General features: G+C 60.3%; 1 protein-coding gene across 1 annotated transcript in view; it reads right to left on the bottom strand.

Annotated features, from left to right (window-relative positions):
• The window catches only part of HTRA3 (HtrA serine peptidase 3), a 29,731-nt gene continuing 3,433 nt past the window's right edge, over positions 270 to 26,567 (bottom strand). The window contains exons 2-9 of the mRNA XM_018049793.1: positions 16,124 to 16,223; positions 13,057 to 13,279; positions 10,992 to 11,186; positions 9,983 to 10,015; positions 8,926 to 9,040; positions 4,766 to 4,814; positions 2,982 to 3,077; positions 270 to 1,372 (exon numbers count right to left, since the gene is read on the bottom strand). Of these exons, the coding sequence (XP_017905282.1) occupies positions 1,207 to 1,372; positions 2,982 to 3,077; positions 4,766 to 4,814; positions 8,926 to 9,040; positions 9,983 to 10,015; positions 10,992 to 11,186; positions 13,057 to 13,279; positions 16,124 to 16,223 (977 nt within the window). The 3' untranslated portion in view covers positions 270 to 1,206. The remainder of the gene's footprint in view (positions 1,373 to 2,981; positions 3,078 to 4,765; positions 4,815 to 8,925; positions 9,041 to 9,982; positions 10,016 to 10,991; positions 11,187 to 13,056; positions 13,280 to 16,123; positions 16,224 to 26,567) is intronic.

Genomic DNA, 26,567 nt, shown 5'->3' with positions numbered 1-26,567 from the left:
CGGGTGGTCTCAGGACCCTCCTGTGCCAGGGGAGAGGCTCCTGCAATGGGGAGGGGAGGCATCTTGCTGGGGACCGGGGGCCAGGAGTCAAAGTGGGGAGCCTGGGGCTGAGGGCAGGCCGGCTGGGGCATGGTGATGCTCGGGCGCTGCTCCTGGCGGTGGACCCCCCGCCCTCTCTGTGCCTGCTGACGGATGGGTTGGCTCTGGGTCAGGAGAAACTGTGCAGCAGCGGGCAGGGGGCCCCAGACACGCCCTTGCTGGCTCAGAACCACGTGCTTGTAAACTTTAATCTCCATACAGTAGAGAGACACACAGTACAAGCAGCCGGGGACCGGGCTGCACTGGGGAGCTCACGGAGCCGCCCGGAAACAGGCTCCCCGCCGAGAGGGGGCGCCATGAGTCCCCGCTGCCCACAGAACAGCTGGGGAGGCCAGCGGCTCAGTCCTCGCCTCCCCTTGCCCGCAGGTCCCAGCTTCCTCCGCAGCCCCCACCCCACCCCAGGGTCTTCTCCAGGAGGACAGGCCAGCCTCCTGGGAGGTGGGGGTGGGAGTTACTCTCTGCTCCCTCTCTGCTTGCTTCTCTCCCACCTGGGAGGCCAGGGCTGGTCGCCAAGCCCTAGGGCTCGGCTAGGTCATCAGGGGACCCTTCACAGTGCCAGCTGCCGGCCAGACCCGCCACACCGGACTCCTCAGTGGGAGCAGGTGAGCCAGGCAGACAGCCCTGGTCATTTAAGGTGATAGGCGCTGTGCTGGGTTGGGGGGGGGACAGAGGGGCACCCCAGGGAGAGGAGGAGGCTGGGGGCCTGAGACCTGATCAGTGAGAGCTGGGGAGGTGCGGATGGGGAAGGAACGGCAGGCGTTTACAGAGAAGTACCCTATGGACGGGTGCAAAGGCAGGAAGGCGGGAGAGAGGAGGGGCTTTGGGGGGAATGCGAGAGTCTTCTAGATCTGGGAATGTGGGGGGGCCCCCCGGAGCATTTGGGGGTGGGGTGGGGGACACCGTGATGCGGCTGAGATGCGGGCCCCTGGCCAAGCCCAGCCAGCCTGTGGCTCCGGTCCTGGACGCCGGGAAGAGTCTGCTGGCTGTGCTGAGGACCGACCCGGGTCCTTTGTCCTGATCCCGTGAGGGGCAGCAGCTCTGGAGGGAGACAGCCCAAGGGGCCCCCGGTCCTTGGCGGTGGGCGGGGTGGGGGAGACGGCCCTGCCTTCACAGGACCACCTCGGGTGCGATGCTGAAGAGCAGGTCGTCGTTGCCACGCCGCACCTCCAGCAGCAGGGCCGACTCGGTCAGCACAGCCTCCTGCAGCTCGCTCGAGTCGGCCAGGGGCCGCCCGTTGACCTTGACAATGATGTCTCCATCCTGGATGCCGCCCCTGCCAACGGGAGAGAGAGGTGGTCACAGCTTGTCCCTGAGAGGCTGGGGCCTGGGTGCCTCTAACAGCCGCAGGTTTAAGGAAAGTCATTGCAACAGGCGAGGACAGGGCCGTGACCGCCAGGCTCTCACCCCGGGCAGAGGCCACTGTCCCACCACCGGCTAGTGCTTTGTCGGTTGACTTTTCTGCACAGCAGAGGGACTGGGGTCACGTTCTGGCTGTGGCCTCCCCACCTGGGCCAGGGACGCAGCCCCGTGAGCCTCGGCTCCCACCACTGCAGCCCTGGATGGGGATACTCTTGGCAAATTACAGCGAGGTCTGGGGTATCGATTCCACCACGCTGCAGTTACTAAGACTTTCCTGTTAGGGCTGGAGCGAGTGAGGCCAGCCCCCTTCTGCACCTGACTTGCCGTGACCTTCCCCTCCATCCAGAGGGCAGGCAGGGTGGCACCAAGGTCAGGTTCACGGGTGACAGGACCCAGATCCACACGGGCTAGCTGCATGACCTCGGAGGACCAGCTGCATGACCTCGGAGGACTGACTGCGTCAAGGCTCAGTCTTCCCGTCTGAGCAATGGGACGAGAGCCCACACCTCACAGGCTGCAGTGAGGAGCCCCTGAGGGGACACACCTGCAACGCCCAGCTCACGACCCAGCCTGGGTCAGCCGCAGCCACCATCGCCACCAAGCTCCCCTGTCTGGGGCACCCTGCATGTGGCCACTCTCCCTGACGCTGCCTGCTGCCCAGAACCCCCATAGAGAGCCTGAGTTGGGGGTGATTATTCTTTGGCATCACAGATCTGTATCTTGACAATTTTTACTGCAGGGCGGCTTCGGGCTGACCACGCGTGCCATGTTCAGGGCAGGAAAACTCCAGGGATCTGCGTCTTCCAGCCCAGCACACAAAACAGAGAAAACGAGTCCTGTTGGGTTGAAGGGGCTGGGGGACCCTCCTGCCTGGCTCCACTCTCCCCCCCGAGGGGCCCCAGACCCTACATGGGCCACTTCTTGCTCCTGAAGCTACAGTTTAGAAGCAGGATGCAAAGGAGCCCACCCACTGCACAGACGGACGCCAGGGAGGAGGAGGGGCGGGCGCTCGTCCAGAGCCGGTCCAGGGCACGGGCTCACGAGTGCCATCACCCCCCAAGCCTGCTTCAGGCCACCGGGCTGCAACATTCGACCTTTCTGTCACGCTCAGTTTCCGAGAAGGCAAGGCTTTGTTCCCTAACTGATCTTGACAGTGTCCCGTGGGGCAGGAAGAGTAGGCAGAGTCATACCCATTTTGCTGATGAGGAAACTGGCCAGGAAAGACCCAGGCTGACCCGCAAGGCTGGTGAGAGTCAGGCTGGCATGCAGGCCTCAACTTGGGGGGTGTGGACCTCCACTACACTGTCTCTCCAGACCCAAAGGGAAGGACATTCTGGGCCAAGGAGGGGACGGCCTTCACCCTCCAGCCTGAGCCCAGCTTAGAGGACTGGCCAGGATCCCGCCTGCCACTTTCACGTTACACCACGTTGCCAGGAAGCTCAAGGTCATGCAAGGTCAGTGAAGTCCGGCCCAGGCCCCAAGCCCGCCCGCCCAGCCTCCTTGCTTCCTCTGGTGGAGCCTACCTCTGAGAAGGTGAATTCGGAACAACCTCTTGCACATAAATCCCACTGCTGACTGCCGGGAAGTCCGGGTTACTGGCCTTTAGCTCCTCCACCAAACTGAAAAGAGAGTTCCACCGTTAAGGCGCTTCTGGGCCTCTGAGCTGACTCTCCAGTACAAAGCTGCCCCTCGTGCCCTCCTCCACCCGAGACGAGGAGTCTCCTCTGACCCCGCGCTGCCGGGTCCTGCCACTGGCCACTCTGGGTTGTCACTGCTTCTTGCCTGTGACCCCCACTCAGCTCGGGCTCCTCGAAAGAACTCTGTGAGGGTGAATGATTGGAAGCGTGGAGAGGGGAGAGTGACAGGCAGATGGGAGGACGAGCGGGAGGAGGGGTGAGGAGGGAAGGAGAGGAAGAGGGATGTGTGATCAGATGGCGGGACGGAGGGAAGGAAAGAGCGATGGACAGACGGGCAGACGGCAGGAGGGCGAACAGACAATGGGTGGGCGCAGAGAGACAGGAGGCTGGACGGGAGGCCGGGTGGACGATGGCGGGACGGAAGAGAAAAATAGCACCTTTAGACGGTGACTTATCGGTCTCGATTCCAAGTCGCTTTCAGATTTACTCCCTAGAGGAACGGTTGCCGACACAGGCACGAATGTCATCTTAGGGACCGCGTGGGCGGGAGGGTCACTCAGGTGAGCTGGGTTCTCCCCAGGTCTCCCCAGCGCAGTGACCTCTTCCTTCTCCAAACCCCTGGACTTTGCATCTTCTTCCCTTCTGCCTCCCTTCCCTCCTCCCTGTCCCTCCTCTTCCCCAGCCCCTCCCCTATTTCACTCACTCAGAATTGCAGACACCTGCTGAGTTATAGTCCTGGCCCTGGGGGTGAGCAGGACCCAGCCCTTGCTCACAAAAAGCTCATGGCCACGGTTGGGGGTGGGCAGGTCTGCCACCGGGGGACCCAGTGCAAGCTGGGGAGGGAAGCGCAGCTGTGCAAGAGAGGAGACATCTCCTCCCCTCGAAGTGGCCTCCGGGGAGGGAGAATGGTGTCCCATTCCCAGAATTCAAGTCTGCTCAGGCCTCAGAATGTGACCTTGTTTGGACATAGGGACTTGGCTGATGCGGCTGGTTAAGAATCTCGAGATGAGATTAGCCTGACTTAGGGTGGTCCCGAAATCCAAAGGCTGGTGTTTTTATCAGAGAAAGAAGAGGGAGAAGGCAGCAGGGGCCACCCTCCTTGGACCAGCCCAGCTCCTGTGTGATCAGGCCCTCAGAGTCACCTCTCCCCACGTGGCTGCTCTTGAGAGTCTGGGAGATATCCTGGCTCTAATCTGGGGGCTTTGTGCCCACCATGCAACGAGAAAGGCAGAGCTTGTAGCGATGCAAATGCAGCCGAAGAAACACCCAGAACCACCAGAAGCTGGGAGATGCAAGGAAGGACCCTTCCTCGAAGCATCCAGGGAGCGCAGCCCTGGTGACCCCTTGAGTTTGGACTGAGGGCTTCCAGAACTGTTGACAGAAAAACATTTCTGTTGTTTTAAACCACTAACTTGGGGGTTATTTGTTGTGGTAGCCCTAGGAAAACTAATCTGGGATGCTTCCTGGAGGAGGAGCACCTGAAAGGAGTCCTTTGGATCAGGCTGAGGGGGAAAGGCATTCCAGGCTGAGGGACTGACCTGAACAAAGGCTCAGAAGCCTGGTGCGTGGCCCATGGGAGCACCTGCTGGTGGCCAGGCCCGCTGGGGCCAGGGCCCGGGAGGAAGGCGGGGGTGAGGGGCAGCGGGCACCAGCGTCCTTCGGACACTTACCTTGGCGTGATGGTCCGCATCCGGATGCCGATGAAGCGCTTCTTCCAGTCTGGAGACAGAGCGTTGGGGCTCGGTTAGAGCCGCCGTGGGAGCCTCAGTGCTCCCCGAGGGGCCTGGCCAGGGAGCAGAGGGCAGCAGGGGCCACCCTCCTGGGCCCAGCCCGGCTCCTACATCACCAGGTGCCCAGAGGCACCTCTCCCCACGTGGCTACTCCTGAGGGCCTGGGAGAGGTCCTGGTTCCGATCTGGGGGCTTCAGGCCCACCCTCATCATCAGGCACCATTCACCCACATCAGCTCTGACATCTGCTCTCTTGCTGGTCCCCTCCACCCGACCCCAGTGGAAAGCAGAGCTCCAGCCCCCATCCCACAGGCTCCCCAAGTCGCCTTGCTCTGATCTGAACTGGTCACCTTCTCCTGCCTTCTCCCAAAACCAGATATTAATTGATAACACCCAGTGAGCTCTAACGGCGTGGCAGACCCCCTGGCTGGAGCAATATAAACACAGAAGGCTGAGGTGGTAGCTCTGTGCCCCCAGCCTCTCCAGTCTGTGACTTAGCAGATGCCTTAGACTCCAAAACAATCTCACACAGTCTAATCCTAAATCTGATGAAGGACGGGGAAGCCTGGCACACTGCAATCCAAGGGGCCACAAAGAGTAGGACACGACTCAGCAGCTGAACAGCAACAGCAAGCGCTAAACAAGTCTCAGCATGTTTTAAAAATGTCATATCACAAAAACGTGCTCCCTGGCCACAGAAGAACTAACCCACAAGGTATCTACAAGGTTCACAATAACTGGGAAAGTAAATATACATACTTCTAAATAACCCAACTTTAAGGAATAGAGCAAAAGAGAAATTAGAAAGCATTTTAAATTGAAAAAACAAATACAACGTACCGAACGTCGTGGGATGGAGGTCAAGTGGTACTTAGAGGGAAATTAATAGCACTGAAGTACTAATATCAGGAAAAAAGAAAGATATCAAATCAGTGACTTCAGCCTTCTCCTTAAAACTAGAAAAAGAAGATCAAATGAAATCTAATGCAAGCAGAAGAAAAGAAATAATAAAGAACAGAAATCAAAGAAGCAGAAAATGGAAAAAGCGGAGAAAATAAATGAAAACCAAAAGTTGATGTTTTGTAATCAGATACGCTTTTAGCCAGACTAATTAGGGAGGGAAAAAGACACAATGATCAATATCGGGAATGGGAGAGGTGACATCACTACAGATTCTATAGGTATTAAGAAGATAAGGGACTAAGATGAACAACTAGATCTCAGTAAACTGGACAACAGAGGTAAGCAGAACAAATTTCTTGAAAATTTCAGACTACGAGAGTTCCCTCAAGAGGCAACAGACAGCCTCCGTAGCCCTATATGGGCTTCCCTAGTGACTCAGACGGTAAAGAATCTGTCTGTGATGCAGGAGGCCTGGATTCCATCCCCAGGTCAGGAAGATCCCTTGAAGAAGGGAACGGCAACCCACTCCAGTATTCTTGCCTGGAGAATGCCATGGACAGAGGAGCCTGGTGGGCTACAGTCCACAGGACTGCAAAGAGTCAGACAAGACTGAGAGACTGACACTTTTTATAGCCCGGTACCTAGGAAGGAAACTGAAGTAGTTAAAAATCTCGCCACAAAGTAACTTCAAGCCCAGATGGTCTTACAGGAGAATTCTAACCGATGCCTAAGGAAGATATATATCAGTTCTACACAAACGGTTCTGCAAAACTGAAAATGAGTGACTAGTTCGGTGATTCTTTGACTAATAATAAGAAATGTATACATATTTTGGTCTTCATCCAGGGTTCCTAACACATAGCTCCTAAAACTTTTGTACTTTCCTAAAGTGATCAGATTTCTAAGGACATTTTCTTCTCACAGCTCCTGAAATAGTTCCCAGACCTCTAAAGGTGAAGTTGTTATTGTTGGTCAGTCACTAAGTCGTGCCGACTCTCTGCAGCCCCATGGACTGCGGCACGCCAGGCCTCCCTGTCCATCACCATCTCCTGGAGCTTGCTCAAACTCATGTCCATTGAGTCAATGATGCCATCCAACCATTGCATCCTCTGTTGTCCCCTTCTCCTCCTATCCTCAATCTTTCCTAACATCAGGGTCTTTTCCAACGTGACAGCTCTTCCCATCAGGTGGCCAAAATCCTAGAGTTTCAGCTTCAGCATCAGTCCTTTCAATGAAAATTCCATTGTTGATTTCCTTTAGGATTGCCTGGTTGGATCTCTTTGCTGTCCATGGACTCTCAAGGGTCTTCTCCAGCACCGCGTTTTGAAAGCATCAATTCTTTGGTGCTCAGCCTTCTTCTTCTTCTTTTTTTTTTTTTTTGGCGCTCAGCCTTCCTTACGGTCTAACTCTCACATGGTTTTTCATTATACACAAGTCCCTTTCAATCACATTTGACTTTAATCAATGAGGTGACCTTTGGAAAGTCCCTAAGGGTGTCTGTTGGTTGCAAGGGGAACCGACCACGTAACTGGAGGATTGGAACGTTTCTCCTCAGCCTTCTCTGCCTTGCTTCGGGGAGAGGAGATGAACTAGAGGTTGGATCAATTGCCAGTGGCTAATAACTTATTCAGAGGCTTCCCTTGTGGCTCAGATGCTAGTGTCCGTCTGCAATGCAGGAGACCCAGCTTCAACCCCTAGGTCGGGGAGATCCCCTGGAGGAGGGCATGGCAATCCACTCTGGTATTCTTGCCTGGAGAACCTCGTGGACAGAGAAGCTACGGTTGACAGTAGACGGGCAACAGGCCGTGGGGTCGCACAGAGTCGAACATGACTGAGCAACTAACGCCTACACAGTAGCTTAGCCAACCATGCCCACGTCATGCGGCCGCCACAGAAACCCAGAACGATGGGTTTGAAGAGCTTCTGGGTTGGTGATCGTGTGGAGGTGCACCCAGAGACCATGGGCTCCGCATCCTTCCCACACACCTTGCCCTATGCATCTCTTTCATCAGGCTGTTCCTGAGACATATCCTTTACAATAAACTGGTTATCTGTTGAGAAAACAGTTTTCCTGCTCTAGCAAATGATCGAACCCAAGAAAGGGGTCATGGGCAATTCTGGTTTATAGTCACAGTGTGCAATGGTCATCTGAAGGCGGGGCTGGGGGCAGTCATAGGACCAAGCCCTTAACTTGTGGGGTCTGATGCTATCTCCAGGCAGACAGTGTCAGAACTGAGTTAAATTGTAAGACACCCAGCTTGGCAGGGAGAAACCCCACTCATTGCTGACCGGATGTGTCAGAAGTAAAATAGCCCTGCAGTGGAAAATGGACAGTAGAAGAGACGGACAGGGGGACTGTTTTTCCTAAGCCACTTCTCAGCTCATTATCCCAACACCAGAACCAGAAAGAGAACTAGACCCACATTCCTCAGGAAGATAGATGTGGAAAGTCTTGAAATGCTTTCAGCAAATCAAGCCTAGCAATACATAAAGCAGGATAATACATCACGACTAAGTGAGGTCTATTCCAGGAATGCAAGGATAGTTTAATATTATAAAACCAACCAAAGAAATTTACCATATCAAAAGATGAAGAAGAAAAACCATCATCTCAAAAACTAGATAGATAAAAAGAGGCAGGAGGGGTGGATGCATGAATGAGCAGAAGGAAGGATGGAAGGAAGGAAAGCAAGAAAAAGAAGGGAGAAAGGAGAGACAGGTGGATGAAGGGATGAGTGGATGGATGGGTGAGCTGGTGCGTGGTGGGATGGTGGGTGGAAGGATGGATGGGTGAGCTGGTGCGTGGGTGGGATGGTGGGTGGAAGGATGGATGGGTGGGTTGGTGAGTAGGTGGATGGGGTGGTGGGTGGGAGGGCAGATGGGTTAATAGGATAGAAGGAAGTTCTATTTGGGTCTGGCAACTATGGAGTGGCTCAGGCAAGTGAAACCTAGGGGCGGGAGGTGAGATGGATGATCCCCAGCCAGAGGGGACTGTCTAGAGGGGTGGGGGTGGTCATCGTCATGAGGTGAGGAGAGGATGGGAGAGAGGCTGAGGTATTCCGGGTGGGGGTCTCAGGACATCAGGGTGGGCTGGGGGGTGGGTGCCGTCACAGAGCACTGTGGGATCCCCTGGCCCTGCTGGAGGCTGTGAGCTCAGCCCTGGGACAGCGTCCCTGACCCCACGTGGGGGCTCCGTACCTTTGCTGGTCTTGTCCTGGAACTCTGAGAGGAAGCGCGTGATGCGGTCCGAGGGGATGGCAAAGGAGATGCCAGCCGCGACCTTGAGCGTGTTGATGCCAATAACCTCACCATCCTGGGGAGGAGATCAGAGCGGGCAGTCACTCCGAGAGCCCAAGTGGCCGCTACCCTCAGCGGCAGAGCAGCGTGTCTGTGGGACTTGGCTCCCAGATGGGGGGCCCTCCCTGAGAAGTTCCCTAAAGGTGCTCCAGGGTCCAAGTCTGAGTCAGGGACCCCCACCTCTCCTGCCATTTGCCTCCACACCTGATCCCCTAGCTGCATCACTGCAGAGTGTTGGCCTGGGAAGCTACAGTCTGCCCCCTAGAAGCTGTGCCTACTGACCAAGGAAGCCCCCAGCCAGCCTTCTGAGGGGCTGGAACCAAGAGGGATGTGGTGAGGACTGAGGGACCCGCTATCCTCTCTTTCAAGAAGCAGGGTGGGGGGACGTGGGGCCAGGGCAGCTCCCAGCATCCTCCACTGTCTGTCCCTTTCGACCTGGGCTCCCTCCGTGTCCTGTCCGCCCCCCACATGAGGAGGCAGGTGCAGCTTGGCCTGATCTGCCACCTGAGACCCCACTCCTGGACGCAGCTCCTCCCAGGGGTGCCCAGCAGACACCCCTGCCCCAGAGCTCCTGCGGGACCCCGCCTGTGTCTATCCTTACATGGCCCAGACACCAGCCCCAGGGAGCCTGGGGGCCGAGGTGCGTGGCAAGCCCAGCTCCTCTCCCGCCAGCATGACGTCGAGGGGACCGGCCCCTGACCCGTGTCCCCTGCCCCAGGCCCACCACAGGCACCGGGTCCTGCTGCTCTGAGGACTCCCTTGCTCCGCTGACAGCACCAGCTCCCCTGAGGGCAGCACATGCTTGGGGTCGCATTCTCCTCCAGGGCCCGCAGACCGTTGGGTGTGAAGGCGCAAGGGCCGTGTTCTGGGTCCCAAGTCCCCCTCGAGGCTGTGCCGCCCATCCCAGTGTGAACAGGGCCCCAGGAAACCCAAGGCTCCCGCCCCAGGGGACACTCACCAGGTTCACCAGCGGTCCCCCGGAGTTCCCGTACTGCAGGGAGGAAATGCACGTCAGCAGGGCCCACACCTCCCCTCCTGGAGGCCTTCTGAAGCTTTTTCTTTAGAAACTACCATCCAACCAGCCCAGAAACACGTAATTGAATTTCCTCCCCCAATAGGGTTGAATGGAGAAGGAAATGGTAACCCACTCCATTATTCTTGCCTGGAAAATTCCACGGATAGAAGAGCCTGGCAGGCTACAGTCCGTGGGGTCGCAGAGTCAGACACGACTGAAGTGACTTAGCACAACAGGCTTCAAAGGCCTCAGTGCCCATTCCACAGACAAGAAGGCTGAGGCCCACAGTGGCCGAGTGCACAGCCGTCTCTGATCGTCGGGGTCTGAGCTGGCCGGTGCTGTCCAACCAGACCTCACGGGCTCCCTCCAGCCTCTCATCCGTGTCTCTCCCCTCCCCAGTGGATGCAGGACAGGGCACCGCTTCTCATCCCACTGGCATCGAGAAGTCTTTCAAAGACCAACACTTCCCAGAAGAGGGTCTAAACCATGGTAAAGCAGAGAGGTGGCGGGTGCTGGGTGTCTGGGCAAAGGGCTTCGTGAATGCAAGAAGTGGCATCCAATAAAATACTAACAGTAGCAGCAATAATAGCGGTAATGATGTTGATGGGGTGAGTGATTTAGGCAAAGATATTTCTGAGGTCTTGGCTGCATTTCTATGACTCTGAAGGGCTGACCTAGATCAGGGCTGCGGCCTCTAAGGCTGCGAGGGCCGGCCTGGTGCCCACGGGCAGAACTCCCGGGAGTCAGAGCTCCACTTAATGTAAAGAACTTCCAGCCAGTGGACATTGGAGAGATAGAGGGGCTCTTGGGGGCGGAGCTCTGGGGGCGGGGCCCTGTGGGCGGGGCTCTGGGGGCGGGGCCCTGTGGGCAGGGCTCTGGGGGCGGGGCCCTGTGGGCGGGGCTCCGGGGCGGGGCTCCGGGGACCGGCCTTGAGGCCGCTGTGCGGACTCACGTTGATGATGGCGTCCGTCTGGATGTAGTCCATGTCCGAGTCCCGGAGGCCCAGCTCCCGGCCGTCCCGCTGGGCTGTGCTGACGATGCCAGTGGTCACCGTGTTCTGCAGGGCGAAGGGGCTGCCGATGGCCACCACGAACTCGCCGGGCCGCAGGTCTGCCGAGTGGCCCAGGAGCAGCGCCGGGAGCTTTTTCTGGGGGTGGAGGGAGGCGGGGAGGACACGGGAAGGGAAGCTCAGTGGTGGGTCTTTGGTGGGACCAGAGCCAAATTATGGCCACGCCCCCAGCAGGGTGGTCCTTGGAGCAGCAGAGCCATCAGGGTGCAGGCCAAAGCAAGGCTGGCTGACCCTTGGGGCCACCAGACCCAGGGCTGGCATTCGCAGAGCAGGGGCTCAGCCCACCAGCGACCACAGGTCTCCCCAAGGCAGGCCACAGGTCCACGTCAGGGAGGACACAGAAAGGTCTGGCTGGGCACAACCAGGAGGCACAGCCAGGCCCAGATCCCAGGGGCCTCTGCTGACTCTGGAGGTCAGAAGGCAGGACCCTGAGCCACAGACCCTCAGGACCGCGGGCTCCATCCATCTGACCTCTCCTCCCATGTCAGGAGCATCCCGTGTACTGTCTGCCTCCAAGTCAAGTAAGAAGTTTTCTGTTTTTCACAGCAGCTCTTGATAAAGCAGGAAAAATGCTGTACACAGAAGTGACGGTTAAGGAGGTGTTGAGCAGCTGTGCCCACGTGGGAGGCATGGAGCCTCAACGCACCACGTTCTGTGCTGCTGGGCAGTGAAGCCTCTGCAAGAGGCACACGAGGTCCCAGGTGAGGACCCAGGAAGTGGCATCTGGGACGAGGACCCAGAGGGGACAAAGCAGGTCAGCAGCTTTCCCCAAAGCCCAGTTTAATGCAGGGCTGGGGGCTGGAAGTCAGACTGCGGTCAGAAGAACCCCATCTGGGCACCAGGGTACCTGGTCTTACTGACCCTGCCAGCATCTTTGGCTGCTGGCCTGCTAGGATGCACCCCTCCACTCCCCAGGGGGAGATACCAGTGCCTGAAAGGGGAGAGACCCAGCGGCTGCCCACCCAGGGCTCTGAATGGCTCTGCCTCTCCCCACAGGGGGTCCTCGGGCAGGGGGCGCATACTATGGCCTTCGGCCAAATCCAGCCAGATCCAGCAGCCTCTTCTGTAAACACATCTTTCCCTGGACTGCAGCCCAGCCATCTGTCTGGCCTGTGGCTCCCTTCCCAGGACGGTTCCGAGTGGAGAGGTTGCGACAGAGACCACGGGGCCTGCAAAGTCTACATCGTTCACTGTCCACGCTTCACGGAAAACGTCTGCCAACCTCTGACCTTGAGTACGGCCCTCCTGTCACCCCCAGCTTCCCCGTCTCCAACATAGAGGTGGTGCCCCAGGCTCAGGAACAACTGTCACAGGGCTCTGAAAGTGGGCAAGGGTCTCCCTTAGGATAATTTCGTGGAGTCACTGAATTCCCTCTCGCGTGACCAGGCCTCCTTGCAAGACATTGATCATCTCAAGTCCTGGCAACTTTTATTCAGAAAGAGCAGAAGCTGGGTGCAAGCTCAACCAAGCTGGACTCACCAGCCCACATGGGCCCACCCCCCACCGCCGCCGCCTCCATGGACTTCATGGCGTGGGCTGGGCACAGGTCAACCCAGGTGAGCCCACAGTGCCCCATGGAGCTGGGACCATGAAGCTGAGCAGCAAGAAGCATGCAGGAGGGAGTCACCCCTTCTGTGACCCCCAGGGGGACAGTGGCATCTCCAGGAATAGGCCCAGGAGGGACAATGGAAGTGTCCCCAGCCTTGGAGACCCTCCACCCTCCGTGTGGGAGCGGCATATTTCCTGGACGGCAGCCTGCTCTGCCCTGCATGGGCCACTTAGGGCCCTGCAGGGCGGTGTCCAGATATCGGGGTTGTAGTCTGACTAGACCCAATTCTAGGACATGTTGCCAGTCCCCAGGGGCCTCGGTTCCTCGGAGTGTCTGACGGGAAAGGGGCTGAGAGGTCCCTGAGCCCCAGGGTCCGGGAGGGGCTCCCCCGCCACTCACCTTGGGGTGGATCTTGATGGTGGCGATGTCCGACTTCTTGTCGATGTCCTTGATGGTGGCCTCGTAGGTGTCACCATTCTGCAGCTGCACCTTGAGCTGCTGCCGGCCTGAGACGGTGTTGGTGCTGGACACCACGTGAGCGTTGGTGACGATCAAGCCCGCTTCCGACATGATGAAGCCTGAGCCACTGGACAGGGGCACGTTGCGGCCAAACAGAGGGTGTCTGTGGGGAAGGCAGGTGGGTGGGCTGGGTCAGGACTTGGGTGGGGGCAGCCACAGCCAGGGTCTGGGGGAAACGAGCATCCACCAGGCCTTAGGATTGAATCCTGGCTCTGCCACCTATTGGCTGTGGCCTTGGCCAGTCGTTAAGTCTGGACCCATTTCACAGCCACAGAGAGGGCGACAATGGCCTGTGACTTGCCATTTGCGAGGATGAGATGTGAGGCCTGTGAATGTCAGCGCCATGACGACGCAGCAGGCACTTCCTGCCCTGGAGCCAGACAGACCAGGATTGTAACCTTGAGTCCAATCCCCACTTACACCTGCCTGACTGTGGACAGCCAGGAGGCGGACCCCTCTGGGCAGTCTCCCCATCTGGGAAATGGGCCGATACCACCTGCTCCACCAAGCAGGTGCAGGCAGTCGGTCAACAAGCCATAGGGAAGACAAGAGGATGTGCACACAGCTCCACGGGACTCAGCAGGCCCCCGGGGAATGTCAGCATCCTGATCTCCAGCTGCACAGAGAGAGGGTCGTAAACACAGGGGCCCATGCTCCCACCTCCCTCCGGCGGCCTTGGCTGCCTGCCCTGAAGCCCTGGGAGGCTCAGGGCCTTCCCAGGGGAGGGTCGCCACCGTCTCTGGGGCCACAGTGCAGGGTCTGGACGGGGCAGGTCAAGCATGCCTGAGGCTGTTGGACAGACACCAGCCATAAAGAGTCTAACTGTGTGTGTGTGTGTGTGTGTGTGTGTGTGTGTGTGTGTGAGGGGGCGGGGATGGGGAAGGGCGGGGAGGAAGAGCAGAGAGGATCTCTGGGAAGCGCAGAAACGCCACCTCCCCAGCAGGTCAGGGACTACCACGGTCACCAAGAGTGCCCACGGAGCCAAGGACCGAGTCCCACTGTGCTCACGGCTGCCCTACAAGAGAGAGAGGCCCCCCAGTTCACAGGTGGGGAAACAAGGCCTGCAGCCGCCCAGGTCAGTGGAGGTGGTGTCAGCCCCTTTCCTGGATGAGGAGACTGAGGCTCAGAGCGGTCAGCCTCCTGCCCACAGTCAGTTCACAGGTGGTGACCCAGGCCCGGTGACATGAACCAGCCTCCCGGGTCAGGGGAGGTGGTGTCAGCCCATTTCCTGGATGAGGAGACTGAGGCTCAGAGAGGTCAGCCTCCTGCCCACAGTCAGTTCACAGGTGGGGACCCCGGCCCAGGGACACGAACCAGCCGCCCGGGTCAGGCAGGGTAAGGGCAGAGCCAGGCTTTGACCTGGGCAGCCTGGCCACTCAGCCCCTCCAGTGGTGACCAGAGCATCTGTCCGCTCAGGCCTGAGACCAGCTCCTGCCTCCACCCGGTTCCGTGCGGTTCCCTGAGCAGTGGCTGCACCCGATTGCGGGGCCTGCCGGGTGCAGGACTCGCCTCAGGTCTGAGGAAGAGCCCCAGGCAGTCCAGGGCCCCTCCCTGTGCACTCGGAGGTCACAGCCGGAGGTGCCTGTGCTGGAGGACCACGCTGCCCATGTCTGGGATGGTGCCCACCTCGGCCTCACCCTGCCCCCACCCCAAGACTTTAGCCTCCAAGGAAGGCTGGACCCACCATTGCGGCCTCCCACTGTAGTCAGCAACTATCTGGTTCAAGGGCTGGTGTCTGGAAGGACACTGCCCCCCAACAACCACCTGCAAGGCCAAGGATGGGCCATTCACACGTTGGGCTGTCGTTTCCTTAAAGACACATTTCAGGGTCTGGGGCCCATGGAAAAGGCAGTGAGGGGTCAGTGTGTTGCAGGGGGATGGGCTTGGCTCTGAGATGCCAGAGACCTGGGGGGCAGCCCTGAGCCTGGGGCAGCTGCCTGGGCCACTGTTTCCACATCCAGAAATGGGAACATGGGACCCTGCCTTCCTGACCCGTGGGAGGGCCTCGGAGTACGGTGCACCTGCTGTCGGTCAGCGCTGAGGTGTGGGCTGCTGGGCCTGGCTATCTCCTCCGGGAGGCAGCGCCAGGCCGGGGCGATGGGAGAAGCTCAGGAGGGCAGGAAGGGCAGCCCGTGCGGCGACGGGCACAGAGCAGGTTCCGAGGACCGTGCTGAGCTCGCGCCAGGCATCTGCTCAGCCCCTAGGCCTCCAGAGGTTGGGGGCGGGATGCAGGTGCTCCCACTGATCGAGCTCCACGGCCAGCGGGCAGGGGCGGGGTCCCGTGCCGGGGTCAGGAGTCAGCGTGGGAGCGATTCTGCCCACTCCTGGCCCCCTGCTCGGGGTGGGGTTGGGGGCGGGTTGCCTCGTCCCCTGTGCTTTGGGGGGCTTGAAGACACTGGCTGCCCCCACTGCTCGGGGAGAGCTGTGAAGTCGCCAAGCAAGGCCCCGGGGTTGTGGCCGAGGCCTTGGCGATGGTTCCCTCGGGCAGCATGGCATGCAAGAGGCTGGCTCCCTCCGACGCCAACAGGATGGAAGGAGGGTGTCTGACCCTATGCGTCCCGTCTGGGCCCCTGTCAGCCCCCTCCACACACAGCGGCCGTGAGGTTAAGACAGAGCTGCAGTGTCGAAGTTGGTCTGGGAGGAGACCCCAGGATTCTGTGGGAGCCGGGGGTTTGCAGGGCGGTATCAGCTCAGACAGCCCCCGTGACCCTGCAGCAGCCGCTACAGCTGGGTCAAGTGCGAGCTGCTTTCTGCCTCCTTAGGCCACTTGGTCAGGGTGGGGAGGGGCGTCCTCCCCAGGGCAACAGCGACCAGGAAGTCTGAGCAGGGTCCGCTGGACTCCACAGCCACTCTCGTCTCTACTGGCCCCCTTCCCCCCAGTGCTGGGATCGAGTCTAGTCTGGGCCCAGCAGATGGTGGGGTGGGGGGTAGGAGGGGCTCCACGCACCTCAGGAAGAGCTCTATGTGGACCACAGCCGGCGCGATCTTCTCCACCACATCGGCAATGAAGTTGAACTTGTACCGCGGGCTGGTCAGCTGGTGGAGACCTGTACTGGCAGGAAGAACCAGGTGCATTAGTGAGGCGCAGACCTCCAGGCACAGGGCTTGCTTCTCCCAAGGGTGGCGGACGCTGGGCTTCCCCACCTTATATCGCCAGGGCCGCCGGGAGGCTCCGAGAGGTCAGGACACTTACGGTAGGACACGTAGCACTCACAGAAAGTTCGGGCTGGACCTATCTGGGCCAGCTGCCAAGGGCCCTTGCCCTTTCTCTCCTAGACAGCAGTGGGCTGGTGTGAGGAAACCGTCCCCCACCCTAGCTTGCAGCTCTGCAGGCCCTGGGCCCGTGCAGTGGTTGGACAAGGTCACGGCCGAAGCCCCCAGCCATGGGGTGGCCCCTTCCTGGGCCATGTCGGGCTGCCGCCGTCTGAGTTGCCAGGGGCCCTCCATGTGTGTGTCAAGCTTGGCCCGGCCCCAGGACGGCCTGCCAGGCAGCTCGCGACCTTCCCTGGAGCTTTCACCGGCTCAGATTTCTGCTGCCATCAGCAGCCGCCTGCCAGGACCACAGGCCTGAGGTATGTGGGTGCCACGAGACCCACTCCCCTTGGTCTCCCTGTGGGCACATGTGCTGGGGTCTCCCAGGTCCTCCACTAGACAGCAGGGTCATCTGTAGCCCGTGCTGCTCAGCACTGCTTCTAAGAGGCTCCCAGGGCCCGAAAGGAGCAACGGGCTGGGCTCCAGCTGTGTGGCTTCAGGCAAATCGCTTACAGTCTCTGGGCCTCTCCACCCCTGCCCGCTCCAGAGAGCTGAGGGAACAGGCCGTGACTTGCAAACCTTAAGGCTCCCCGAAGTTGCTGAGTAAAGAGGGCTCAGCCCGTAAAGCCCAGCCCCGCAGCTGAGGGTCTCTGGGAAGTGACTGGACAGCAGGATCTAGAGAAAATCTGGTTTTTCCCGACTGTCCAAAGGGACGGGAAGGAGCGCAGGCCCACGGTCGGGGCCTCGGAAGCCTCTGTGGACAAGTGAGGTCCCCACCCACAGCCGGACTCACCTCCCCAGCTGTCCAGGGGGCAGCCAGGGCAGGGGTCAGCAGTTCCATCCCGAAGGTAGAAAACCAGAAACTCCGTTGGAGGAGAGCCAGGCTCGGGACGGGGCCACAGATCTTCCTTAGGTGACCCTTAGGCCACCCACCTTACGGACCCCCTCCCTGCCGGATCCCCCACTCAAGGCCCTGACTATGCATTAAAGCCTGACTGGGACTCAGGGCCCAGAAGAGAGCTTGCCTTGGGCTCTGTGGTCAGGGGAGGCGAGGAGGGCCCACCCTACTGATCCTGGGATGTCTGCCTCTCAATCAGCCCATGGTCACTGACCGTTCAGGGCCCAGCCTCCCGCGGTCAGCCTGAATCAAAGGCCGCCTGTCCAGGGTGGCCGGAGCCTAGCTGGGATGTGCCCCACTCTTGGCTCCTTGACGATCAAACGGCGGGCCGCCAGGGACCCCCTGCAGAGGCGGAGCCCAGTGGAGGGGCGGCATTTCAGGTTCAGAGGTCGTGGTCAGAGACCTGGGGCCCACCCCAGGCCAGGGCTCTGTGGCTCCCAGCACACGCAGGTGCCCAGCACGCTTATTTCCATGGGGATTGCTAGTGGTCCCCGAAATTCTGGAGGAGAAGCTACCGGCCAGCTAGCCCATAGAGGCTGAGCCTAGCTCTGCGGCCCTGCCCAAGGGCGCTGGGAACCTGCATTCATGTCTGCCTTCAGGGCGGAGGGGCCACTTCAGGTTCTGCGGTCTCACAAATTTCTCCCCTACCAGGCAACCCCCCTGTCCCCAAGGTTCCCGGACAACCCAGGCAGGGGAGGGCTTGGCACTAGGCCTGGATATTCTTTAGTCTGGGCTCGTGCCCACCCCCACTCTGCACTGGGGCGGGCAAGGCCAGGTGTCGCTCCTCCCGGTGGGGCTGCTCACCCCCAGGCCCTGCTCCGTCACCGGCTGTCTGTGCCTCCTCCTGCCCGCATCTCTCCCGAGCCCTCCCCACCACGATGCTCCGGCCCCGTCCCAGGTGTAGCTCAAGCCCCTCCTCCTCCAGGCAGCTCCCCCACCCCCGCCGGCAGGTTCCCCCAGATCCTCCCTGGGGCTCCCGGCATAAGACCGGTCTGCTGCCCTCGCTCTCATGGGGTGCCGAGCACCTTCTGGGCACACAGCCCGTGCTGGGAACAGGCCAGTGACCGGCCAGTCCCAGCACCGTGCGACCAGCGATGGGACCGAGGCAGGCCTGGGGTGTGCTGTGGAGTCCAGTGCCTGGAAGGGCGCACTGAGTTGGGGGAGCAGAGGTGCAAAGACACAGCATGAGGGCCGCTCCGGGTGGATCTGGCTGAGCACAAACGGCCCAGTGTGAACAAGGCAGAGAAGGGTGAGAGCATCCGGCCAGAAGAGGCCGTGCCACCACACAACCCCGTCCCCGGCCTCGGGGACCCCGTCCCCAACCTCAGGGACACTGACTCCATCCCCGACCTCAGGGGCCCCGTCCCCGACCTCAGAGACCCCGTCCCCGACCTCAGGGACTGACTCTATCCCCAATCTCAGGGACTCTGACTCCATCCCCGACCTCAGAGACCCCATCCCTGACCTCAGGGACCCTGTCTCTCATCTCAGGGACCACGTCCCCGACCTCAGGGACCCCATCCCCGACCTCAGGGACTCTGACTCCATCCCCGACCTCAGGGACTTCATCCCTGACCTCAGGGGCCCCGTTCCCCATCTCAGGGACCCCATCCCCAACCTCAGGGGCCCTGTCCCCTACCTCAGGGACCCTGTCCCTGACCTCAGGGACTTCACCCCCGACCTCTGGGACTCTGACTCCATCCCCGACCTCAGAGACTTCATCCCCTACCTCAGGGGCCCCATCCCCGACCTCAGGGACTCTCACTCCATCCCTGACCTCATGGACCCCGTTCCCTATCTCAGGGACCCCATCCCCAACCTCAGGGGCCCTGTCCCCGACCTCAGGGACCCCATCCCTGACCTCAGGGACTTCATCCCCGACCTCTGGGACTTCATCCCCGACCTCTGGGACTCTGACTCCATCCCCGATCTCAGGGACTCCAGAGCTTTAGGCACGTCTGATCCCCACTGGCTGACCCTGCCCAGCAGGTCCTGCCAGCTGGCAGAGCATGCCCCGAGCTGCCCAAGCCGCTGAGGCGCTGACCCGGCCGCCCGCAGATCTGGACCGCACATGGACCGTCCCCCAGATGCTCTTCTTTCCAATGCAGCCTCTTCAGAGACGAGTTAAAATAGGCCACACTCGATTTCATGTAACGATTTGAAAACAAAAACCCCCTGTAAAACATTCACAGGTTACAGGCTGGTGGGAAAACACATCACAAGATTTCATGGCAGCCACCGGGGCAGAGGCAGGGCGACGGGCGACTGTGCTTTGGTTTGTGGATTTCCTGAAGGTTCTCCTCTAGGCAAGTTAGACACAGATAAAACAGAGACTGGAGAGAGGGAGGCCTGGTCCGGGCTGTGTGTGCATGCGTGCGTGTGTGCTCACGCGCGCGTGTACATGTGCGCGTGCGCGTGTGCATGTGTGCACAAGTGTGTGCGTATGTGTGCACGCATGTGTGCGTGCACACGTGTGTGCATGTGTGCACAAGTGTGTGTGCGTGCGGTGTGTGCATGTGTGCACAAGTGTGTGCGCGCATGTGTGCACATGCGTGCATGCATGTGTGTGCGCGCGTGCATGTGTTTGCATGTGTGTGCGCGCACGTGTGTGCGCTGGGCTAGGGGGGTGTGAGAGCAAGAGTTTCCAGTGCCGCAGGCGGCAGGGCCCTGGTGGCTGCAGAAACCCCAGGGAGACGGTGGGCAGGACTTACCTCCCACCCATGCACCAGCTCCTTTGGGACACAGCAGATGTCGGGATGCCCCACAGCCCAGCTGTCACCAGCAGAGGTGACCCCCAAGGCAGCCCCTGAGGGGGAGGGTGGGAAAGATGGAGAGCAGGGATGCTCTGCCAGACCCCAACTGACCCAGCAGCACACAGTAGGTCTGCAAACACCACCACAAAGGTTGTTCAGCCTGCTAAGCAGGTCTCGCCGTGGGAGCCGTGTGCCAGGAAACAGGCTGGAGGTAAAGACGGTTGAGGGTGGACACAGTCCTGGTGCCTCCAGAACCTCTGTCCTCCCTGACCCTGGGCCCCTGCAGAGCTCCTGGGTCAGCCAGCTGGTTCACAGCAACCCCCCACCCCCCCGGAACCACGTCCTGTCCCTTTAAGAGGGCGAGGTGGGTGGTGGGGATGGGGGGGAGGCTGGGCAGGGCGGGCTGCCTGGGCCGCCTCCCCACACACAGATGAGTCATCCCATGAATCAGTGGGAAAGGAGAGACGCGGTTCCCACCACCGCGCTCCACATGAAAACCGCGGGCCCCACGGCTGGGAGGCGGACTCTGTTTATTTGGGGGGTTTTTGACAACCCCCACCCCGGCCTCACCCTGTCCTGGAGCCAGAGTTCTGAAGTCAACAGTGAATCTTGACCAGATTCAGCTGTTAGCACTTTGTGCGTGTGTGTGTTAGCCCTAGCCCGCGGGCCTTGGAAGTCCTAGTCAGGAAGACCTTGAAAACAGCGCAAAGCAGTCAAGGCCAGGTGTCCAGTGGCACCTCCCGGGGATGGGAAAAGAGCCGAGTGTGCCCAGCGCCCACCTCCTGCGTTTCTGTGCGGCAGCGCTTCCGGGAGGGCTGACAGTGGCGGACCCTGAAAGAGGCTCTACTGTGTGTGCTGACTCTGGGTGCTCACGACGGCCCGGGGAACGGGTGGGGAAGTCCCGGCCCAGGAAGGCAGAGGGACTGGCCCAGGCACCCCACCCAGGGCCACTCGTATTGCCGCACAGGTTGTGAACTATACAACCCTGGGGCCGTTGTTAACAGAGATCACAGCATGGCAGCTGCCCTTGGAACTGTGCAGTGCGCAACCTGCCCAACTGTACACCTCACCTGTCTAGCACACAGCGGGCAGAGCCAGGACTGAGACTCAGGTTTTTTCCCTCTAACTCGGAGGTCACTGCCCATTCTTCTATTGGCTCCTGCAATCAGAAGACTGCCCCCGTCCTCACCCAGCAGTCAGCTAAGAACTGAGGATGGAGGGACCATCAGCAAGTGCCCACAAGGTCACAGGCTGGGCCCATCCATCCACAATGCTGACAGCCTGCAGGCCGGAGGACAACCTCTCGCCCGGGCTCGGGGGCCAGGGCTTCCCCTTTAGTCCCGCAGCCTTGCTAGTGCCGTACCCACCTCCCGGTGGCCTCGGCTGTGGTTCCCCAAGCATGCACATTCTGAAGTGGCCCCCCCAGCCTTTGTAGTCAGTCCTCCTGCAGAACCCCAGGCCCGGGCCCACACACTGCCCCTGGGGAGGCCGCCCTGCCAGACTCAGTGGGCTCAGGGACCAAGCTGTCTCATCTGGGGCCCAAGGCCCTGTGTGATGCCCTCCCAGACCTGTCCTTCGAGAAACTCCCCATGGCCTGGGCACCCCGACCCACAGCAGTGAGCAGAGAGCCTCAGAGAACGGGGGGCCTGAGAGTGGGTGCACCATCCCAGGGGCTCCTCCGTGGCCTCTCGTCCACACCCCCAGGCCCCACCCACCACCCACAAGGGGCCGCTCTGCAGCCCCAGGGGCTGCCTTCCGGATCTAATTAGTTCCCAGGATGGCTCTCTGCCTGTGTTTTCCTTTTTCTTGAAAACATGCCTGTCCTGGAGTGAACTGTCTCCCTGCAGCCAAAGACGGTGACTTCAGATCCCGCTGCGGCTCCAGGGGTGGGGTAGGAGGGAGGGGGGACCCCTGCTGTCTGCGACCCCCAGGATCCCATCCCTGGAACACAGGGCTGAGGGCTGCAGCCAGACCTCCACTCCACAGGCCATACCAGCCCAGGCTCTGGGCACTTAGGCTTCAGGGAATTTTCACAGCTGTTCTGCAGGGCAGGGGTCATCATGATTATACAGGCTAGGAAAAAGGCTCAGAGAGGTCAGGGCACCCAGCAAGGCTGGCAGCCAGGTCCCCCGACCCCTGACACGTCTCTTTCTCCTCGTTGGTCCTTGTCCAGGGTGGCGGGCTGTCCCGCTCCCAGGAGAGCCCGGCATGGCCGGTCCTCAGCTTGGGGCCAGCCCAGCTCTTCCGGCTGTGAATCCCACTGCGGCTGCAGCCAACACCACGGAGCAGAGGGCTCTTCCACCAGCCTGTTTGCGCTTTATGAAGGGGCCCCACAGGCCAAGCAGGACTCCAGGCCACCCGGAAGCTAAGGTGGGGTCAACCCCCTGGTCTTCCTCTTACAGGAAGCCCTCCCTGCCCTACTGGCCCATCAGTTGACTCCTCTGGCCCATCAGTTGACTCAGCTGTGACATGGGGGCTAAACGAGGCCAATGGAACCCCTGTGGGCGAGGCCTGGCACATGGCAGCCTTTCTGCCAGCGCTGCCTTCTGTCTCCTTCCCATCCTCAATGGCCCTGCCTCCCTCTCATAAACTCCATGCACATCAGAAACGTCCACTTGGCAATGTTTAGGTTTCTTCCCACCAAGGCCTGTTAACCCTTACATGGGGATAAATTATCTCATCGACTGTCAGCGATCCAGGGAGGAGGGTCTGTTGGCCCCCCTTCACAGATGGGGAAGCTGAGGTGTGGAGAGCCTAGACTTGCAGGCTCACCTCAGGAAGTGGTGGAACTTGAACAGAACTGGGTCTCAGTCCTGGCTCTGCTAGAGGGCTAAAACATACAGTCGGGCAGGTTGTGTGCGGCACAACTCCAGGGGCCCCCTGCTCCCCTCTGCAGCAGACCTGGTGTTCTGTTTGGGAGACACACACCCACATGTCCTGGCCATGTCTGTGCTACTCTAGGACAAGGAGTCTGTGCTTTCTGTCTTTCTCCAACTATTCAATACCTTTATCAAAGCTGGGAGGCCACTTCCTCAGGGGCTGGAGGCCTGCCCGGTGGCCAAGACCAGTCTCAGGGCAGAGCTGTCTCTTCCCACCTGCTGACCTCGGGCAGGCCACTGCACCTTGCTGGGGTCTTTTCTTATAAGGGCCATGACAAACACACCCAGACACGACGGGCGTTTAGCCTGCAGCACAAGGCCTCACCTTTGACCCTGGTAAAGCCTGCTGGCTTCTCTCCATCAGAGCAGCCCAGGAGGAGGTGGCTTTCAGTGCCTCCGGCGGGGCTCAGCCAGTGGCCCACTACTCCACACCCGGTTTGTATGAACCCCGGGCCTGCAAGGAGGCCACGTGACTCTGCTTGTCCTCATTTCTCCCAGGCTTTCGGCAGCCAAGGGGCACGTGTTGGGCCAGGTGGACGCCGTCAGTGGGTTGAGCCTGGCTCACTTGGGCTCCGGCTCACGGCATGACGGACTCGGGACAGTTCATCCCCCAAGTGGCTGGGTGGTCTCCATCGGGTCCCCTTGGGATGTGGACTTGAAGACAAGCTCAGACCTGGATTTGGATGGGGTGGGGGTGGGGCTCCACGGGCCCCGCAGGTCATGGACGGGGCTCCCACAGTCAAGAGGGGCGATGAGCCTGCGGCCCTGCCCCAAACCTCGGCCGCCCCCTCTCAATGATGCAAACACAGCAACACAGGTGCACCAACCCAGGGACAGGGCCGCTCGCCAGCCAGGCTCCTGCCGCGGAAGCCCGTCTCCCACTGGACACCCTCCACGCCAGAACCCACGCCAGAACCTAAGCAGAGCTCTCCAAACCTCCTCTTTCAGGACAGGCCCAGCCACCTGCCCGCCCTGCACCCTGCCCCCTCAGTCATGAGACCCCAGAGCCTCTGGGGCCTGTCCCCCTCGGCTGCCAGCCGAGCTCAGACCCACTCAGGCACCAGACTCCCATGAGCTGGGCCCCACGCCCCACTCTGCACACCTGTTACCCAGAAGCTTCAGGGGTCTCTCACTTCCTGAAGATGGCTCACCCTCACTGCTCCTCCCGCCTATGCTTAGCATTTCCTGCTATTCTCCTCTGCACAGGCCCTGCCTGCATCGGCCATCTCCACGGCTGTTTAGATGCCACCTCCTCCAGGAAGCTCTCCCTGATTGCTCCCTCTCCTCATCCCAGAGATGTGTTCTCCCTCCCCTTCACGGCACAGATGATCAGGGATTTCACAGGGACTCGGCTGGTGGCGGTGGCGGTGGACAGGAAGCAGAGCCCAGGATATACTGAGCCGGTGGGCTGTATGGGAAGTCCTGCTTGGTCCCCAAAGGCAAGTGGGGGTCCCACGTGGAGGTGCACTGGAAGGGGACAGGCCGGGGGAAGGCAGGACCGGATGGGGTGCTGTGGGATCCCAGCGCACCTCCAGCTCAGCTTTAGGGGGTGCGAGGTGGTGGGATGAGGGTGCCGTCCAGGCCAAGCCCTGGCTGGGAAAGGATGGCGGCACAGCAGTCCAGGCCCTAAGCTCCTCTTGGCCGGATCCCTGGCTCCTCACGGGTCCTCAGGAGCCACCAGAGGCTGCAACTCAGCCCCTGGTCCGGGCGGGGGGAGCGGAGAGGTGGGGGCCCTGGTGAGTTCTGAGTGCAAGGCCCGGGAAGCTGCTAAGAGGATTAAACACCGAAAGTCAACAAAGCTCTTAAATAAACAGAGCCCAGAGTCTCCACTGGCACCTGCTCTGGGGCTGAACAATAAAAACTGATGATTAAATGCCACGTTGTGAATTGCCCTCCAGGATTCTTGCTGGGAAAATCCCAGGGACAGGGTCGGACGACTGACCTCTCAGCGACTGAGAATGAATGAACTGCCCTGGGGCTCGAAATTCTGAATTGCAGACGCGCAGGCCTCCTGGTCTGCAGCTGTGGGCAGAGGCTGTGGAAAGAGACCCCTCTGCTCCATGCAGACGCAGCTTTCTGGCCTTTACTTTCCCCTTGATGGATACTCATCCCCAACACGTAGCATCTGCCTTGCACAGACATTGGAAGGCGCAAAAGCTCCCTGGGTAGGTAGTGAGCCCACCATCACTGGGGGTATGCAAGGAGAGACACCCACCGTGTGGGCCGGCCTTTCATTCCAACGGCACCAACTGAGCTCAGCTGCTGGACCAGGCCTGCAGAGAACCAGCAGACGAGACGTCCGCCCTGTGAGGCTCAGAGCCTGGTGAAGCTGAAAATATACATTGAGTCAGAGAAGAAATGAGAGGTGGTTCAGAGGAGTCCCCATGGTGCGCCCATGAGGCTGATGCAAGGGACCACCCAGGCAGTCAGGGAGGGCAGCTCATCTAGGCTAAGGCAAGTTGAGGACTCGGTCCTACGAAGGTGAAGGGACGGGAATTGGGTGCAGCAGACACTGCACTTGCAAAGACCCCGAGGCGGAAAGGAGACCAGCGCGGCTGCAGCAGGGGAGGAGAGGGTGTTGGAGGGGTGGGCAGGGCCAGACGGCACAGGGGGTTGGGGCTCAGGGTAGGTGTTGGGGAACGGCTGCAGGGGTCCCACCCGTGATGGGCAGCACGGATTTATCACGGTCACCCTGGCCGCCGTGTGAAGAAGTGACTGAAGGGAGGATGAAGGAGGCGGAAAAGGTCCGCGGAGGCCAGCGTGGCTGGAGGGACCCTGGGGGGAACATCTCAAGGTCGAGCTGAGGACCCTCCTGCAGACAGGGAGTGAGGAACGAGGGGAAGTAAGGGGTCAAAGCACGACGGAGCCTTCTGACCTAAACTCCCCAGGGGTGGTCCTGTCGGACCAGGACACAGGACTTCGGCTCAGGGAAGGAGGGGGCTGGAGACAGGACCCTGGGTGCATCCGAAGGCAAGTAAGGGTGGAGCCGGCAGGACTCACATCCAGGGGGATATGTTGAAGATAGTAGTCCCTTACCTGCCGCTACATGTGGACATTACCCAGTGATTTCTGGCCAGGCCCTGGGAAGGTCCGGGGTCAGGGAGCGAGTATCGCCACCAGGGATGCTCTATAGAGGTTGAGCCTATTGGCGCTGGAGACCCAGGCCTGATCCTGACCCCCAGACCTTGGGGGCCCACCGCGCTGCCTGAAGAAGAGTGCCAGCCGGACCCGGGCCAGGCCTGCCTCTGTCATTTCCCAGCTGAGTGACCTCAGCCCCATCACTTGGCCCTTCCCTGCCTCCGTGAGCACATCTCGGGTGCATGAGTAAGGAACGGATTCGCCAAGTGAGACGGCGCCAGTTCACAGGGGCTGGACTCTGCCCCTGCTGCCTTGCGGGAAGCTGGGTGTCTGAGGTCCCTGTGCCCGGGCACCGGGAGCAGGGGCGGGCCGCGAACTGTGGTGTGCAAGGTACCCGTGGGAGGCTGGGCCCATCTGGCCCCGCCCACCGAGGCCGCCGTGGCCGCAGACCCTCTGGGCGCCCCTGCCCCGGGGGCTCTGAAGACAGGGCTTGCAGTCTGCGCGCCCACCCGGTGCGGCCGGTCCCTCTGC

This window comes from Capra hircus, chromosome 6 (assembly GCF_001704415.2).
Source record: "Capra hircus breed San Clemente chromosome 6, ASM170441v1, whole genome shotgun sequence".
Lineage (NCBI taxonomy): Eukaryota > Metazoa > Chordata > Mammalia > Artiodactyla > Bovidae > Capra > Capra hircus.
This window is presented reverse-complemented; position numbering and strand designations above follow the sequence as displayed.